The 18,407-nt window shown below is 34.3% G+C and overlaps 3 protein-coding genes across 6 annotated transcripts; 1 reads left to right on the top strand and 2 right to left on the bottom strand.

The window, feature by feature from the left end:
- The first annotated feature begins 241 nt into the window (after positions 1-241).
- Positions 242-4,764, top strand: LOC105132005 (WD repeat-containing protein 89 homolog). The gene is made up of 7 exons (XM_011035250.1): positions 242-707; positions 791-886; positions 992-1,066; positions 1,906-2,016; positions 2,996-3,087; positions 3,351-3,435; positions 4,181-4,764. The coding sequence occupies exons 1-7, from the start codon at positions 387-389 to the stop codon at positions 4,544-4,546; spliced, it is 1,146 nt and encodes a 381-aa protein (XP_011033552.1). The 5' UTR covers positions 242-386; the 3' UTR covers positions 4,547-4,764.
- Positions 4,765-6,395: 1,631 nt separating this feature from the next.
- Positions 6,396-9,041, bottom strand: LOC105132006 (probable U6 snRNA-associated Sm-like protein LSm4). 2 transcript variants are annotated; one of them, XM_011035252.1, is made up of 8 exons: positions 8,771-9,041; positions 8,493-8,525; positions 8,356-8,397; positions 8,112-8,210; positions 7,904-7,981; positions 7,570-7,609; positions 7,020-7,190; positions 6,396-6,671 (listed from the first exon to the last, which is right to left on the bottom strand). In XM_011035252.1, the coding sequence occupies exons 2-8, from the start codon at positions 8,493-8,495 to the stop codon at positions 6,649-6,651; spliced, it is 456 nt and encodes a 151-aa protein (XP_011033554.1). In that variant the 5' UTR covers positions 8,496-8,525; positions 8,771-9,041; the 3' UTR covers positions 6,396-6,648. The 2 variants fall into 2 exon arrangements, with proteins under 2 accessions (XP_011033554.1, XP_011033553.1); XM_011035251.1 differs by having other exon boundaries at positions 6,396-6,747; positions 8,771-9,029.
- A 2,132-nt stretch (positions 9,042-11,173) lies between these two features.
- Positions 11,174-17,647, bottom strand: PMS1 (DNA mismatch repair protein). Of its 3 annotated transcripts, none has more exons than XM_011035253.1 (11): positions 17,262-17,647; positions 16,858-17,181; positions 15,481-16,656; positions 15,055-15,326; positions 14,843-14,975; positions 14,600-14,668; positions 14,355-14,428; positions 12,992-13,057; positions 12,780-12,883; positions 11,868-12,049; positions 11,174-11,616 (listed from the first exon to the last, which is right to left on the bottom strand). In XM_011035253.1, exons 1-11 carry the CDS (start codon positions 17,481-17,483, stop codon positions 11,491-11,493), a joined length of 2,748 nt encoding a protein of 915 aa, XP_011033555.1. In that variant the 5' UTR covers positions 17,484-17,647; the 3' UTR covers positions 11,174-11,490. The 3 variants fall into 3 exon arrangements, with proteins under 3 accessions (XP_011033555.1, XP_011033556.1, XP_011033557.1); XM_011035254.1 differs by having other exon boundaries at positions 16,858-17,104; positions 17,262-17,383; XM_011035255.1 differs by lacking the exons at positions 11,174-11,616; positions 11,868-12,049 and adding an exon at positions 12,059-12,205.
- Positions 17,648-18,407: the final 760 nt, after the last annotated feature.

An 18,407-nucleotide genomic window follows, 5' to 3' on the forward strand; every position in this document is an offset into this window, starting at 1 on the left:
ATAATGGTGGTGGTAATCTCAATTAATAGCGACTGAAGCTTAACAGTTAGGAAGTTAGGGTATTATTAACATATCTCATAGTGTATTTGTATAGATAGAATTGTGTATTAAATAGTATTTAAAAAAAAATATTATTTTTGTTTAAAATTATTTTTTTAAATATATTAAAAAATTAAAAAATACTATCTTAATATATTTTTAAATAAAAATTATTTTTAAAAACACCTTGAATACTGTTGTGAGCATGACATGGCAGTATATGTACGGGAGTTTGGCGAGCACTGAGCGCAGAAGATTGTGCCCTAAAACCCTAAAACCCTAAAATCCTTGCACTAGGTTTCTTTCTGGTTTCCAAAATAAGCAGACCGACGCAGAGCACAGCGAAGATGGAAGGAACGACAGAGATGGAGATTGAGAAACCGAAATCAAAGAAATTCGGGCTAAAAAACTCAATTCAAACCAATTTCGGCAACGACTATGTTTTCCAAATTGTCCCAAAGGATGACTGGTCGTCAGTGGCGGTGTCGCTATCGACAAAAGCAGTGAAGCTTTATTCTCCAGTGACAGGTCAGTTCCAGGGAGAGTGTAAAGGTCACTCTGATACTATCAATCAAATTGCATTCTCTGTTTCATCGTCTCCGCATCTTTTGCATTCTTGCTCTTCTGATGGTACTATCAGAGCTTGGGACACCAGAACTTTCCAACAGGTACTTTCCCTATTTCTTTTTTCTCATTTTCCTCTGTATGTTTTTATATGGGAGTACTCTGTGAATGAATTGATTGTTTGCAGGTTTCATGTATGGATTCCGGCTCTTCTCAAGAGATTTTCAGCTTTTCATTTGGAGGTTCTAATGATAATCTTCTTGCTGCTGGCGCTAAGTCTCAGGTTCTAACAGTTTCATTTCTCAATTTACTGGTACGTTTAACTCTAATTAAATTGAATTTATTATGAATTGTTTGATGATTTGGATATGGTTTCTTGGTAATTCAGGTACTTTTCTGGGATTGGAGGAATGGGAAGCAAGTTGCATGTTTGGAGGAATCCCATACTGAAGATGTTACTCAGGTTTTTTTTTCCCCGTTCTTTCTTCAAATTGACAGGAAGTTTGTTTTATTTCTTATTGCACAATGTTTAACATTGTGGCTGTTCATGATTATTTGCTATTTAACTAGGAAGTTGGTTTCCAATATGAAGTTGTGTTAGAATTTTAACCTATATTTTAGGTTGCAATGTCAATGGTTGAAGTTGAAGAGTATGTAAATGCATGTAGGTGGATACACCAAACTTAATGGCTTTCACCCGGTATGTGATGCATTGTTTTCTGCTTTGTGCTAAGGTGGTCATGACTGGATCCCCATTGTTATGTCGCCATTTGTAACCTGGAATGTAGGTATTTTATCCCAAGCCGTAATGCTCTTTTCAACTGCCTGGGCTGCCCAATTATATTAGTTAAACAATATAAAATAGATATAAAATACAATGCCTTCAAAAAGTATAAAATTAGACTTGAAAATTCAGTCATGTGCTAGGATTTCTAGGGATAAGAAAAACATACAGGAAGCTGTTTATCACTGCTTGGTTATTTTGTGTTTGCAGAATACATCTGTAGTGCATGGACTTGATTATACCACCAGCTTTTTGGCGCTATCATGGTGTTGTTTGAAATGGCTTCTATGCATTTTTCTGTCATGTGTTATATTGTCCAATTGAGCTGAGCTGAAATCCCGCTGTCATCTTTCACTGAAATATCTGTAAAGATTTTCAAGTTTATATGTTTTGGACTGCCAGTATTCCTGTTTAGGAATTGGAGTAATTGTTCATTTTATTACTGGATTCCTATTTTCATCCATGAATTTTGTTTTTGTTATATTTTGTCAAGTTCATAACCTGCTGACTTCTAATAGGTTCACTTTGTCCCTGACAATAGAAACAAGCTTCTTTCAGCTTCTGTTGATGGGTTGATGTGTATATTTAATACTGATGGGGATATCAACGATGATGATGATCTGGAATCAGTAAGTGCAGGCTTTTAATTCTCTGTACTGTTTACATCATTCCTAATTTTATATGTATGGGTTCATTGAAAGAAAAACGAATTGTCAGGTATTTTGTTAGGTCCAAATGGGCAGACTTGTCAAAGCAGTTGTTTGGCCATTTAAATAACAATTACTGAAAAAATGCAACTACATGATTGCTGCTTGTTAGAGTTGGACATCAAGTACCATAGAGCATGGTCTTCATGTGAAATATGCTTCATTCTTTCAAGTCTATTGGAGATTTAGCATCTTAAACTACTTAATAAAAATGTCTGATAGTGCCTTCTTAGTGGTACCATATTCATTGGAATATCATTACTATCAAACTTATAGTAACTGTAACATACTTAAAAAAAAAAAAAAAAGCCATTTTGGTAGGCGGGTTGATAACTTATCCTTTCTTTTTTCTTTGGATTTGACGGAAAAAAGGTGCATTTCCTTTTCTGCATGTGACGCAGTTTTTCAGAGGATAGTCAGGACATGGTCTTTCAATCATTATTTTAGCCTGCAGCTCTGCTATAAAGGATCTATGCTTGAATTGTTGTTTTTGTTTTTTAAAATTTTTATGGAAGAGCTTTGGTTGCATTTGGATATGCAACTGATTTTTTAGCAATGTTCCTTTAGTCTCCCTCTGTCTGTTTTTTATTATATTTGTTGCAATACATTCATTCAATTTGTTAATGATCTTATTTATTACTTGGATCATTTCTTTGAGAGGAGTGTATTTTACTGTTGCTTCCAATAACAATAATTTCTGATCTCTGATAGTTAATTTTGTACTGCCTGTTTCTTCCATATTGTAAGTATATACTTAATCCTTTGTCCAAGAATACCGGACTTTTTTCCAGACTGGTTGAAAACTGTTTAACATGTCTTGTGTAATAAGAGTTCAACTAGTCCCATAACTGCTTCTAGTCTTTCCTGTACATATTTCAGATGAACTTTTACAATCTTGTAGGTGATTAATGTTGGAACTTCAATCGGGAAAGTGGGGTTTTTTGGAGATACATATCAGAAGCTCTGGTGTTTGACATATATCGAAAGTTTAAGGTACTGTTGAATTTATTCGATCTGTATGATACAGTGGAAGATGGTTTTGCTATGTATGTCAGTAAAAAATGGAAGTCAGCAGTCTGCTAGTGACTTATGGTTACCATCCCCGTAGGGGTTTGCAAAATCACAGGAAAAAGAAAATGAAAAGGAGTTTCTTGTAACCATGCATGTTACATTCAAAAACAATCTTTTTGTTAACCATAGTTTAAGCCTGACTCTGATGTGCATTACCTTTTGTTTTCTAAAAACCGAAACTGCAGTATTTGGGATTGGAAGGATTCAAGAAATGAAGCAAACTTTCTGGAAGCCCGCTCATTAGCCTCTGACAGCTGGACATTAGACCATGTAAGTTTTTTCCTTGTGATGGAATCCACTTTATTTAGTGGATTACAGAGCAACTGTATTTCTTGTCTTTACTTGCAATTTCTCTTTTCTGTAAGTATGGTGTATCATAAACTACTGTATTTAGTTGATGTTTTTGAACAAGAAGCTCTTACAAGAGCAAACAAGAATGGTTTAGAACTTAATTATCATTTTCTCACTTAACTTTCCCACTGTCTGACAAAAATATTTGAGAAAACTCAAATATGGCACAAGTGCAATTGAGTTGTAAGCATCAATCATGGAAGCCCGGACTCACTTATGGTATATTAAATTGTCCAAGATACCAGTGACACATGATGGTACTCTGTCAAGAACTGCCCAACCCATGGCTTATTAGCAACGTAATTGACTGTATTCAAGTTTAGGTTACTGTCCTCGTATTGACAGTACTGTGCTGACTGATAAAAGTTTTGAAATTTTTGGTTGCTGTTTGAAGAGTCCTTAGGCTTCCCATATTAACAGACATGTAGGCTAAAGTTTAAGTTGCTGTTTGAAGAGTCCTTGGGCTTCCATCTCGAGCAACAATTTTTCTTCTTATAGACAATGCTATGTAGGATGGAATAAATAGACCAGAAGACAGAATATACGATTCATCTAATTTATGAATTAGCAGGATACATGCAGTATGTTTGGTATAATCTTTTTTTTTTTTTAATTATGGTTCATATTCAGATTCTTGGTTTAAACTTCCCTGATGTCTTGGCAGGTTGATTATTTTGTTGATTGCCACTACGCCGGAGAAGGTGATAGTTTATGGTTAATAGGTGGCACTAATGCCGGTGCTTTAGGTTATTTTCCTGTAAATTATAAAGGAGCAAGGGCGATTGGATCTCCAGAAGCAATTCTTGGAGGGGGGCACACAGGTGTTGTCAGGAGTGTATTGCCCATGTCAAGCATGAAGGGGGGACCTGCGCAAAGCCGAGGCATATTTGGATGGACAGGTGGTGAGGATGGTCGATTATGTTGCTGGTTGTCCGACGATGCCACTGGGACAAATCAATCCTGGATTTCAAGTGCGTTGGTTATGAAATCACCAAAGGCTCGCAAGAAAAAACGGCGTAATCCTTACTAGAGAGCCTGTATGTTTTTTCTTGCCGTACCTTCTCAAAATATTACATTTTCTTTAGTTCCTTTCAACTTTTATCTCTCTTTTTTGAGCTTTGTATTTTCGGTTTCTAGTTTAGGAAAATCATGGCGTCTGCTGTGCATTATATGCATCGTTATTGAATTGTGGAAAGTAAAATGCCTTCCTTTTTAATGCCATACTCAATCCGTCCATTTGATCTCATATGTCGCTATTTCTTGTTTTCTGTTTCTTTTTTTCTTTTTTATTATTGTTGCAATGTCTTTCTTTTCACCTTAATCCACAACTATATGTATATGTATATGTATATGTATATGTACATGTATGATCTTTGACGATGCAACTTGGCCTTTGATTTGATTGTGTGGAATCAATTTTTTATTTAATTAAATAATAATAAAAATAGATATACATGAAATTAATTGAACGGCGGCGCCCTTTACTTTGCGTCCTAATGAATTTTTTTAAAGGTATTGTTATGCCTTTTGCTTTATGATCATGCTTCTATCCAAACATAGTCAGAACACAATTAAAAATATTACATGCAGCAGGAACAATAACTAGTTTGTTACTATAATTCATACCTTTTTTTGTTAATAATTTTAATTCTAGCAGAAAAACATATATATGATTTTTTGTTCTAAGTCGTTCATTTAATAAAAACCAAAAGTAATCAAAACACATACTCAAAAAAAATTGAATGATTTAAAATAAGAATAAAAAAATATCTCAAATTAAAACCATTTTTATTCTAATTAACATGCTCATTTCTTTTTATGGAAATGCAAGGAAAACAAAAACTTGAAGGTGAAAAAATTGAAAAGCACCTGATCTTATTAGAAAACCAATAACAAATCAAATGATATTTTATTAAATAATATCCAAGACTATTTTTTTAATGTATGTATTTTAATGAGTTCCAATTAATATTTAAAAACCATAGGGTCTACATCCTAAACATATTTTTAATTAATTTATTTTATAATAGGAAAAAAAAGGTAAAATGATTAGGCTTAGATTGACCAGCATACTGGACCATCTACAAAAAATTAAATATTTAAAAAAATACTCTAATAACACTCCTTTTATTGAATAGAACATAATGACACTTATAACAATTATATTTTTTTTTGTTAGAATATGAATATGAATTTTTCTCTCCTCTTTTATTTTTTTATTAATTTTCTCCTCTTAAACCTAGATTTAAATATGAACAAAATAAAATTTTAGACAAAAATATATAAGTTTCTAACTAAAAATACTAAAATAAAAATTGAGAAAAATTTGATTTCCCAGAATGACCTTAGCCATGTCAAAAAAAGACTGTATTAAAAACCTAACTTTCAATTTCAATGCCTTTAGTATCAATTTTTTGTAAAAATTAATATTTTTTTTTCCATATGAAATAGAACATCAACCCAATATTAAAAATATTTTAATAACATTATAATAATCTAATAAATAACAAATTAAAATAAACTATCAAAATTCAATTCTTAATAAATAATAAAAAAATTGAAGAAAAAAAAAGATAACCAAGTAAGAAATAAAAAAGAAAATTATCATTACAATCCATGCACACGGCATCGTTACCGCGTGAAGTTTTTAGTTCAATAGCATTGCATTGCTACCACGCGGTATGTGCGGCTGCGGTTGAACTAGCTTTTTGTTAAATTTAAAGAAAAAGTTCTTCAAATTAAATTTTTTTATTTAGATTTAGTATTAAAAATAAATTTTCAAAAAAAAATTAAAAAAAAACAACATACATGTGAGACAAACAACTGTGACAACCACCAATCAGCAGGCAAGTATCCAGTGTAGAGAGAGAGAGAGAGAGTTAAGAGAAAAACCAGAGACTTAACTGGTGAATGATCAAACCAACAACGCAAGACATGTTCAGAAAAGGCAATTCACAATACAGCTCTTCAATGCTGTTTCTCTGTAATACTAAGTAGTACCTACATCAGGACTCGAAATCAACCATTCAACAGGAATATGCTAAGGAGAGAACATTTCACATGGAAAGCTGGGCGCAAAATGCCTCTAAAAGTAGCACACTCGCCCAAAGCATCTGGGCACCATCACCCACATTAACCCCGGCCTCGCCCAGAACCTGTCCTCTAAAAGTAGCAGACTTGCCCAAATCATCGGGCACCATCACCCACATTACCCTCGGCCTCGCCCTGCACCTGTCACCAAAAAGTAGAATGACATGTTTGCATTTGTTCAAATTAAGATTTCAACAATGTGATGCATATGCTGACCAAAATATCCACAGTTCCAAACATAGTGATGACAAAAAGGAGGTAGGTTGTCTAATCACAAAGCTGTTTTTTAATTTCGATACCAGCAACTTATAACAGGCGATAATATAATATGATGGCCTACATAAAAGCGTGCTTTTAACTTGAAAAAACTATGAATAATTCTGTTCTTTTTCATCGCTCTAATCAAGTCTTACCTCTGCTCCCACCAGTCTTTCCACCTGGACCACCTCTACCACGGCCACCACCCATGCCCTTAGGACCCCCATCATCAGCAAGGCCACGCCCGATCCCTTTTGCTGGCCTTCCACCAGGACCATCTTCTCTGCCTCTTCCTCTTCCACGCCCTACCCCTGGTGGCTTCCGATCTAAAAAAAAAAATGTCAATCAATTAAATATGCAAGGTTCTGCATTTCTCAATATGCAAATGCAGAAATTTAAACCAATCCATTAACCAACAAAACTAAAAATTCCAGCTTTTCTGAATTTGTAAAACACAAAATAACACAGAACGTAAGGCAGAGCATAAAGTAGTATAAACAACTACAAGATTAACTGCAACACTACTCGGTACAATTATCCACGCACACTCAGCTAAAGGTTACGTATTTTAATACAGAAGTAACACGTATAGTGGTTTTGAACTGAACAATCTTCAAAGATATCGTATTTTAAGATCAATACCCCATCATTCATTGATGTTCAGAGTATAATAATAGACCATAATTGAGAAAACATAAACCATACCTGAGCGACTCTTGGTTTCTTCTTGAACTTTATCAATTACCTACAACACAAATCAAGATCATTGGATCAGCAAAATAATCACCAAAACATTCACAAGAAAGAGGATATTGAACCACGTATCAGTTTTTCAAAGCAATAGTTTATCAAAATCTCTCCCAAATAACAAATTTCACAAATATATTGAAATCAGGGTCCTGTGAAGCAACAATGCTAGATGGAAATCTTGCAAAGCAGTTAAATGCCACATTTTTTACACCAGTTCAGTGTGTTTTTATTAGTGGTTTTACCACCTTTTCACTATTATTCTTCAAAAACAGCCAAACATGATAGGTACCTCATCAGGAACTCGAAGATACTTAATAGTATTCCCACGAATGTAGCATTCAGGCATTCGCCAAAACCTATCTCCGTCCTACATCATATTCCAACCCAAGACCCATATGTTAATCTCAAAAAAAAGAAAACAAAATAAAAAAAAATACCACTGTTTCTGCAAAAACAAAAATACCAAAAGTAGAATTAAAAAGAAAACATATTGGCACCTTGGAGGTGCAGATGACTTCACGGAGATGGATGTTCATCCAAGTATCACAATTGACCAAATGCCCATTATAAGTCTCTCCATTTTTCAGTTCCACCAACTGTTACAACATACAAGCACCATGAATTACAAGCTGCATCAAAAAAAAATGAAAAGGCCGTAAAACAAAGTCTACAAATTTTGACAAAGTTCTGGGCTCATAAATTCAAATAACACAACAAGAAAAGCAGAGATCTCTTGCTTACCATAGGGTGGCCTTGAGCAGTCTTAAGTAGAGAAAGAGGAAGCTGCAGATAACCCAAAACAAAACAAATGTGTCAGAGAAAGCAGGGGAAAGACGGGAGATATAAGAGAAACCAAAGCCAGCAGTTGAGATTGTTACCATGTTTTAGGGCACAAAAAAAAATCAAGCAACCTGCAAGAAAAGCCAACACCCAGACATGAAAAAGAAAGCATAGAAGAAATTAGGAAAGTACGACAGATCGAGGAGATATTAGGGTTAGAGGACATTAAAAGCTAAAAAAACCATTTGTAGTTGTCGAAAACCCTAGTTTCAAAAGAGAAGAATTTAACGAGGAAGATGACAGGGTCTATGCGAGCGATAGAGGGAGCACAAGAAAAGGAAAAGGAGGAGGAGGAGGAGAGGCAATCGAAACTTACCAAAGAAAGCGAATTCTTCAATGGAGAAAGACGAGCGACCACCTTCGATATCTCTCTGCTCTAAGCGCCTCTCTGAAAAATGGAAGCTAGTTATTAGTATATTACCCCTGACACTTAACAATTATGGTAGCCTCTCTTTTAAAGATGAAGTCAATCATGTGACGGCACATTTTGTTAATTTATAAAACTAATATAATTTAACCTTAAGAGGTTGGGTATCAAAATAATAATAACAACCGAAATGGATATCTCATAATATAGATCCATTTTTATCCTTTTTGCATGGCTAATATTTTCTGTGCATTTAACAATATCAATGTTGACGAACTCGGAAACCTTTTATGGGTTTTCGGAAGCTTTTTTTTTTTTTTTTTTTTGAGGTTGGGTTTGGTCGGTAGTTTATATAGAGGTTTTTTCATATAAATGTTTAAAAGTATAAAAAATTATTTTTTAAAATATTTTTTACTTTTAAATAAATTAAAAAAATATTTCTTATTTTTTAAAAAATATTTTTGATATAAACACATCAAATTAATCTAAAAAAATAAAAAATAATTTTAATTTAAAATAAAAAATAATTTTTTTCCAAAAATACCTTTAAAATATAAATTCAAACACACCTTGTAACGGACAAAGAAAAACTGTCGCCTGATGTTCCCTTGACATTGGGTTCACCTTTGAGCCCAGTATCTTTCATTGAACTCGATTTTTAGCCCATGGTTTCCTTCATGGTTTCGACAGTTGTTGTCTTTGAGGTTGGGCTTTAGTTTGAACTGACATCCCCTCCTTGGACTTGATTTTGAGCCCATTTTTCCTTTTTGTTTGGCAACTTTTTGTTTTGGTTGTTCGGCGTGCTTTGAACCAAAAATTTACTCTTTGAACTCGGTTTCGAGTCCAAGGTTTTTCTCCTCTTCAATTGGCAACTTATTTCTTGTTTGTTGCTGGGCTTAATTTTGAGCCCAGCCTTCTTGGTGTTGATAACTTCTTTGAGCCTAACTTCTCTTGTCTGAGTTTGCTCTTTAGCCTATATTTAGGGTGTGGAGTTAAAGCAGCATAATCTAACCCACAAAACACTGTTTACTGGAATAGAGTACTGTGTTTTTTTTTAATTTAATCTTTTATCATCTTTTTTTATTTTCAAATTCATTCTTTAAATATTAGGTTATTTTTAAAAATTATGCTTTATAATTTTTTTATTTATTTTCATCCTATTAAGTTATATATCATTCTTATAAATTTAATATTATTCACTAGAAGTTAGGCTTTATATTTTTTTTAAATTTGGTTTTTAAGAATTTATCTCGATCTCATAATTCATGTCATCAGTTTAGCAACACGGGTTTTTTATGCTACTTTTCTATTTGATTTTTTTATTTTATCCTTCAATATTGTGTTGGTAATGAATTGAGTCTTTTTTATTTTATCCTTTAATATTGTGTTGGTAATGAATTGAGTTTTGTAATTTTTTTATATTTTCTTAATACATGAATATCTCGATCTTATGATCTAAATTACAAGTTTATCATGTTGACTATGTATTTTTTAGGTTCTTTTTTAATTGAGAATTTTTTTAATTAGGTTTTATTTTGTTTTCGATTTATTTTCCATAAGTTACCTCGATTTGATGATCTTGGTCGCGGGTTGGCGGATTGACCCGAATTTATTTGATTTATTTTTTAAAAATTATTATTTTTTCAATTCACCATCCAAAAAAAAAAATTATTTGGATTTTTTTCAATATTATGTTGTTTCGGAATTGAGTTTAGTATTTTTTTTATTTTTCTTTTAGTGGATTTATCTCACTCTTATAAATTTATCTATTTTTTATTGATTTTTACCTCCATCTGTCAAAAATAGAACTTTATTAAAAAAAAATTATTTACTTTTTATAAAGCTATTTAGTCTCATGACTCAAGTTGACTTGGGTTTCTTATATTTTTTTTTAAATAATTTTTTTCTTTCATTATTCAATATTTAATAAGTTGAAAATCATGTTTCATATTTTATTTATTTTCTTTATACATGCCATCTTGATTTTATAATTCAGGTTTGCTTAAAAATTAAGTCATATAATTTTTGTCTTTTTTATAATTTAATATTTAATTTTTAATTTTATGTTTTAATATTAAATCAATCAAAAATTAACTTTTACTTTATATAAATTATCATTAAAACTAGCAACTAACAATACGAAAACACCAGGGATATTTATGCGCAGAAAATAAATTGCCACCCCAGACTGTTTCATCGGCAAACGGCTAGCAAGCAACAATCAATAAATATTAAGAGCACTCATAATAACCATGCTTCAATACGAGTGTTCCGCTAAAAATCATTTTTTCTTTTCGGGGTTGAACCTGGATCTGCTTTATGACGGTTGAAAATATGCTAGAAAAAGAAGACACGAGGAAGTGGGTTTTCTCAGGGTAGATGAAGCAAGAGGCTCTCATGACAAATCCACGAGAAAAAGGATTTACAACTCGCAGGGGGAGCCAGAGACCAACCATTACAAGGATGTTTTTACAGTACAGCTTCATGTTTTTGTTTTTGTTTTATTTTTTGATAATAAAAACCAGCTAAACAAGTTGATTTACAACCCAGAGGAAGCCAGAGTTCCACCGCTTGATAAATGCATCATAAGATTCAGGACGACTTGCAGAGTCCATGTAAACTAAGTTAAGAAGGGCATTAGGAGCTAGCAACTGCCATTGGAAGGTCCATCACAAGCCCGCTTCCGTTTCATCTGGCCTTTCGTAAATGGATGACATGTCAATCAAATGGCGCATGGTTGGTCTGCCATGGGGGCAATTCCAGGGGGACTTTAGATCGACCAAATGCTCAAGTATCTGAGAAAGAAAAAATACGGGGGGAAAAAAGGCCAGGATAATTTAGTAAAGCTTAATTGATATGCCTAAATTCAAAATAATGAGTAGCATCCTGCAGAAAATGATCATTAGAAATACTAGAAACCAAAAAAAAAAAAACAATGTAAGGCGTCCACACACAATTGAGCAGTCATTGAAAACTACTTGCTTCTCACAGATGATGGAGTTTCATGGTGGAAACAATATGTGCAGTACTAACACATGGTTAATACCTTCTGCATTTCATTCCTCCCTAGTGCATCTCCAATCATAACCGATGATCTGCATGCACGTGATGCAAACATTGCATGAACTCTTGATGGGCAGACGGAATCAGCAGTGTCCATTTTGTATCTACTGATTATGGAGCATTCCCCTTCACTATCAGCAAGAGTGGAAATCAGATCCTTCACATCTGTTTCAAAAGAGCACGCCACTAATCAACTTTTCCAGGCATGTTGGTCCAAGAATAGTTTGATATACGTTTGATTTTTACCAAGAAAAATCACTATAGTATTGCATGGGGCAGAAATTCATCTTCAGAGAAGGACCAGCACACAATAGGCATGCCCTATAATAGTCCAAATGGCCACGCCAATCAGCACGTTTTGGAGCAAACATATAGAACTGTTAAGCAACATGGAGTTGAGCACACTTGTGAAAATCACAAAGTAAGACACACAACTCCTCAGCATGCCTTAAAATATTCTTCTTCTATCTTGTAATAATATAAAAGTTCATAAGATGGCACAATGAGACAACTTTCAACCAAAACAAGTCTCTAATCATGCTTCCAAATTACTTGGAAAAAGAACACAACTTTTCAGGAAATAAATGCAATTAATGCGACTAGAAGATGATCCTGTCATCAATTATAGATATACGTAATCGCAAACAAGCATGTGCCAGCACATTATGTACATGTTATAGATCATGTTTGTGCCATTTTTATCTCTTTTTTCTTGGCTTTTGTCTTTTTTCTAAAGATATAAATTAAGTAAACTAAAAACTTTCATGATGCGCTAATGTTCTAAATCCATGTCAGTCTCCATGGAAATGCAACAAAACCACAAGCTAACTAGTAAACTTATGATTTCATAACATCCCATTTGCTTAGAGAAAGAAAATTAGAAGGCATTTATTACCTTCAACTCCAAAAGTTATGTTCTTGCTAAAAGGAACAGCTTTCAATTTAAAATGATGCCCAGGTAGTGCATGTGGATCCTCTTCCAAAGCAAATCCATTTTTTCTGACCATCAGAAACACCAGAACAAGCATCATTAAAAAGCATAGAAATTTTAGCAGAAAGAAGAAATTACAAATAGAAAAGGCTAGTGATGATGAAACCATATTTCACCTGATTATGTCTAGGTTCATTGAAGCAACTACTTCCTCTTCTGGAGATAACTCCAGCCTCAGTGGCCTGTGCATGATTTTCAAAGAAAGAGAGCAGAATTTGATGATTAATAAAGTATTGGCTTATTCAAAGCAATAAGGGAAAAGTGCATCAAAAATAGAAGTGATGCAAAGGAACTACCAACAATGTAACCTAATACATTGCAACATATTATCCCTCGCTATTGCTTTCACATCCAAATATCCAGGTGAAAAATATGTGCCTGAGAGCCCATAATGCTTTAGTATATGGATAAAACAACAGTAATCCTATTATCTCTCACTCTATTCCTTGACTGACAAGCTACATGCAAAATTGAGTTGAAAGACATACCCAAGATGTAATTTAAACAGCATATAGAAATGCAGCAACTAACTTCAAGGACACTAAGTGCCCATTTCGGAGTGTGATAGCTTCTGCTTTAGGTGTTTTTCAAAAGTGAATTTCACTTGAAAATACATCAAAATAATTTTTTTTCAGATTTTGTTTTTTATTTTTGACATTAGCACATCAAAATTATTGTAAAGCACTAAAAAAACATCAATTCAATGTATTTCCAGGGCAAACACACTTGTATAACGTATTCAAACATAGTTGCAAACGCAATATAAAACAAGCACTAAGTGATAAAGTGGATAAGTCCCAAATAATGTAAATATCCAATTCCACAGGTCCAATCCCCCTCTTGACAAGCGAGCAAAGGGATGTACAATTTCCCTTTCCTTTGATAATAATCTTTCAAGTCCATTTTGATTTTCAATGGCTGAATTACGACGAACTCATATAATGTAGGCCAAAAAAAAAGAGGTGATATTGGCTCTTCTTTGCTTAACAGGAGGCTCACTCAATGGTTCAATTGGTTTATGTTTTCTCTTAAATTCAGGAATTTTGGTTCTCTGTCTTTATAATGACAAACCCTTGGAATTCAGGAATGGGAATCTAAACAGTTTGAGATACTTTATACTACTGTTGAATATAGAAGAGCTTCAAAGCAGCAAAAAAGCACCAGGAGGGAATCTTTCGAAATAAATCTTACGCAAAATATGCTACACTAGAGTGGATAAACAACACTGGTAGGGGGGGCTTTTCCACAGTCCATAATATGGTGTTGATCTCTATTAGAGAATACATCCATAATGTCATGATCTCTGCAACTTATTTTGATTAAAAGGATTTTAGATCGAGCAGGTATTTTAACACTGATTTAATCCAAGATCCAAATTCACTCATCAACATTGCAATTTAGAAACTATATCAAGCATCTTACATTCCCAACTTACAAGAGAGTTAGCAAGAGCAATTCAAGAGGTCATAAACTCCTTACCGAAGCAAGGGCTGCTGGTTTAAAATGGTTGATTGACAGAGTCTCTCAAAATTATACTTCTCATCAGCAGCATGCTAAATAAAAAAATGGAAAACAGTATGAGAAATCTACACATTCTCCGTGTAAGTGCAGTTTCAAGGCAATCAAACACAAGAATTTAATCAACTTCAGTGTTCAAATGAAATAGTCAGAACACACAAATGATGAAAAATATATGCCATACACAATCTTGGATAGAAAATCACCTGATCCACGATAAACAAATCCTGATCTAATTTCCCAATGATAAAACCAAGATTAAATTGACCAATCACCTACAGGGAAAAAACTCTTGTTTAAAGATCTTCACAAGACACTGAATTGATTCATGAAATGATGAACAGGACAGCAAAAAAATAGAAAAGGAAAGACTGTACACAAGAAAACTTATGCTTCTACTTAACTATGTGCACTGTTCAAGCATATGATCAAATAGAGTAAACAACAACCTTCATTCTACCAAAGTCTTCTTTTCTGAATAGTCTTTCTAACTCAGTTGTAGCAGCAGCTAAAGCCCTTAATTTCCGCTCCTCATTGTCTGGTTGAGAGAGCTCCAGTGTAGCAGCAGCATAGCTCCTATGACTGAGCAAGAAAAACCAAGTTGGTTACGAACAGAAGAATTCATATTTCTCGACTTGAAGAAAGTCATTAATTTGTAGACCTTCTCTTTGTGCCTCCAAACGTGAAATTGCCAGATTGCAACCTTGACAGCCTCTGCATCCTTCTTGAATGCAGGTCTTGAAAGCTAAATTGCAAGGTGGAGCATATCTGTTGGGCAGAAAAAGGCACTGGAGCATCTAATATTTCGACGGAAGATTGAGCTGGAGGAGAGGCAACAGGAAGATCCTCTAACAAATTTCCAAGCCCTTTGCAAGGGGAAGTAATTGATGGGACATCATCAGGAGAAGATGAATTTTGCTCACCTGATGGATCCTGCGGATAAAGTAGTAAAACTCACACATCAAGAGTTTAGGCTGCAATCGTGCATTAAGTCAAACATGCATTCAAGTGAAAAAGTAAAAAAGGTTTTCACAATCAAACAAGAAAGGGAGGAATTATTTTGAAAAAAGAGCTAAGAACCACGTACCTCCCCAAGTTTAGGCTGCAATCCTGAATTATTCCTTGTTTTATTGATGATCACATCTGTGCTGTGATGTTTGGGGGGCTCAGCACCAATAAACTCAGTAGAATCATCAATGTGGTGATGATTAAAAGGAAGACTTGTAACCGCATCATGCATGTCAATATCACTTTTCTTCGATTGACATTCAGAGGTCTGATTTCTTAGAACAGGAACTTCAGACAATTGTGTAGTAATGTCTTCACGCTTTCTCTTATTGACAGTTAAAAAATTGCTGAGTTTTGATTGAAAGGAGCCTGAAGGACCATTTGAACCCCCCTTTACTCGCTCAACAACTCCTGACGGGCATTGTGCATTTTGATCCGTCACAGTATTGAGATGTGTCGTTGCTTTGTAGCTGTTACTGTTTGTAAGACTATCAGTTTTCTTAATGCCATGTAATCTAAGAGCAAAGTCCTTCATCATAAACTTTTCTTCGATGTCATGGATAGATCTTTCTCCAACTTGAAAGGGCTTGGATTTGACTTCAACTGTCATGAGTGGACTGCTGTCCTCTGCATCTGTTTGAGTTTCTTCACTGTCATTGCCATTTGCAGATGCTTGTTTTGATAACATGTCAGATTTCTCGCGAGGAGAGCACAGCTGAGAGCTATCTGCTGCCTTAGCATGATTCTCAAATCTATTAACAGAATAACAGGAATTACTTGAAGAATAATTTTTTTCCAGTCCCTCCCTTAGAGCAAGCAGTATAGAGCTCTCATCAGAAAAGAATATTTTTCTTTTGTCAGGAGTCACATTAACATCACACGCTGTAGTTGGAATGGTGAAATTCATGATTGCGATGGGATATTGTCGGGAGTTTGCACCTTTGTATAGTTCATTCACGAGCTTGCTGACTTTAGGCATGTCCACTGGTCGACCATTTACAAAAAAGTATTGTCTATCACCCAAATTGCGACCACTGCCTTGACCAGACTTAGAAAGGAAGCCTTCAACCTTGCAACTGCCTGATATATCTATATCCACGGGCTCTAAGCAGCTGAAGGTGTTCACACCAAACACTGTTATGATGTTATCTTTAAGGGAATCACTTCCTTGGGTTTTTAGTACTACAGACTTTGCATTTTTACCAGTTGTGTTAGAGCAGACTATGCGAACGCCTTTTGAAATAAGAGCATAGGCCTGAAAATAAGGAAAGGGTCTTTAATTTAAATGGATAATCAGAAGACATCATCATATAGCAGAATTACTATATTCTGTTTCATAGGCACACCACATAGCATTTCTTTGAAGTTCAATCGAAATCCTCGTATCCAAAACACTAAATCTAATAGACACAAATGTTATGAAATGAAGAGAGAATAAACATCAGAAAACACTCACATTCAATAAAGAAATAAGCTTTCCGTATTCTTTGCGAATGTTGCGGCTAAATTCTTTGCTTCGCACCGGCAAACTGGAAAACAACTTCTTGACAGTGACTGTCGTGCCAACCTGTCGGGCTGTCTTTCTCTCGGCTGTTAACAAACCTGAATGATTAAAAGTCAAGTGTGTAGCCACCGGCTCGTTTTTGGTCCTTGTTTCAACAGTGAGGTCTCCTAACACGCAAAGCGAACTCAATGCCTCTCCTCTGAAACCAAATGTGGTCAGAGACTGAAGATCATGAAAGTCCCCCAATTTTGAGGTGTGGTGCTTAAGTGCCAGAACCTGCGGCAAAAAGCACGCAAGCAACATAACCAAATACTCAATGCTTAATCAATCAATCAATAAAAAAAAAATTATATTACCTTGAAATTATTAGGAGAGACGCCGCAGCCATTATCGATGACCTGGAAGGATTCCAGGCCGTAGTCTTTCAAAGAGATTTCGATGGAAGTAGCGCCAGCATCCAAGCTGTTTTCAACAAGCTCCTTGACTGCGGATGAGAGGTCCAAAATCACTTGACCAGCGCAGATTCTGTGGACAGCGGCCTTGTTTATAGGCCTGATAGTGATTGCGGAAGATTCCATAGAAGCCTTTAATTGAACATTAACCCTAGAAAGAGCAGAGAAGAGAGCAAACAAGTGGGGTAGAATCTATTTGGTTAGGGAGCTAGGGTTTTGGATTTGGTAGTGAGAGAGAGAGGGGGAGGGGGAGAGGGAGACTAGGGGACTGGAAACTGTTGCGCTAGTTGATTTGCAGAGAGAGAGGGGGAGAGGGAGAGGGAGACTAGGGGACTGGAGACTGTTGCGCTAGTTGATTTGCCCGCCAAAAGAGATAGGTTGGATTTGGTACGATAAATATTGTTTTTTAAAATATTTTTTATTTAAAAATATATTAAAATATTATTATTATTTTTAATTTATTTTTTATATGAATACATTAAAATAATATAATTTTTATTTTTTATTTTTTTTTATATATGAATGCATTAAAATAATATAAAAATTAAAAACAAAAATTATACACACTTTCAAACTACAAAAATAAATAAAATCTTAATCCAAACATAATGAATATCCACTCAGTCCAGTATGAATAAATAAATATTTTTTAAATAGTTATTTTACTTGATGAGTAATAAATATTGTTAAACTGACTTGAAAACCATTCAAACATAATTTAAAATATATATTTATAATATAAAAAAATATTTATAGAACATTTAGATTTTTTTTTAATACTTCATGCTATTTATGTATCTCAATATTAACATGGTACACACACATATAAACCCGGATTCACTTTCCGTGGACGAACATTGACAAGAAATTCTTAGGTTTTTGGGGCATTGCATCCTCACTAATGTTTGAGATTCTCACTTCTGCTATGTCCATTTCTGCTTATACAGGTACTTTTCTTTAAGTGAAACACTTCCCTGCTGATGTATTTTTATATTTTATACGTTAACTATTTTTTATTAAATAATAAATGATAGTAAGATAATTAATACC

This window comes from Populus euphratica, unplaced genomic scaffold (genome assembly GCF_000495115.2).
Source record: "Populus euphratica unplaced genomic scaffold, PopEup_1.0 scaffold26.1, whole genome shotgun sequence".
NCBI lineage: Eukaryota > Viridiplantae > Streptophyta > Magnoliopsida > Malpighiales > Salicaceae > Populus > Populus euphratica.

Excerpts from the sequence above, each read along its gene's own strand:
- LOC105132005 (XM_011035250.1), top strand. The coding sequence starts at position 387 with ATGGAAGGAACGACAGAGATGGAGATTGAGAAACCGAAATCAAAGAAA. Across the intron at positions 3,088-3,350 it reads ACATATATCGAAAGTTTAAG|TATTTGGGATTGGAAGGATT; the intron begins GTACTGTTGAAT and ends CCGAAACTGCAG. Across the intron at positions 3,436-4,180 it reads ACAGCTGGACATTAGACCAT|GTTGATTATTTTGTTGATTG; the intron begins GTAAGTTTTTTC and ends ATGTCTTGGCAG.
- LOC105132006 (XM_011035252.1), bottom strand. Across the intron at positions 7,610-7,903 it reads ATCTTCGAGTTCCTGATGAG|GTAATTGATAAAGTTCAAGA; the intron begins GTACCTATCATG and ends TTTGTGTTGTAG. Across the intron at positions 7,191-7,569 it reads AGAAACCAAGAGTCGCTCAG|ATCGGAAGCCACCAGGGGTA; the intron begins GTATGGTTTATG and ends TTTTTTTTTTAG.
- PMS1 (XM_011035253.1), bottom strand. The coding sequence starts at position 17,483 with ATGGAATCTTCCGCAATCACTATCAGGCCTATAAACAAGGCCGCTGTC. Across the intron at positions 14,429-14,599 it reads ATTTGTTTATCGTGGATCAG|CATGCTGCTGATGAGAAGTA; the intron begins GTGATTTTCTAT and ends TTTTTTATTTAG. Across the intron at positions 12,050-12,779 it reads CATAACTTTTGGAGTTGAAG|ATGTGAAGGATCTGATTTCC; the intron begins GTAATAAATGCC and ends CTTTTGAAACAG.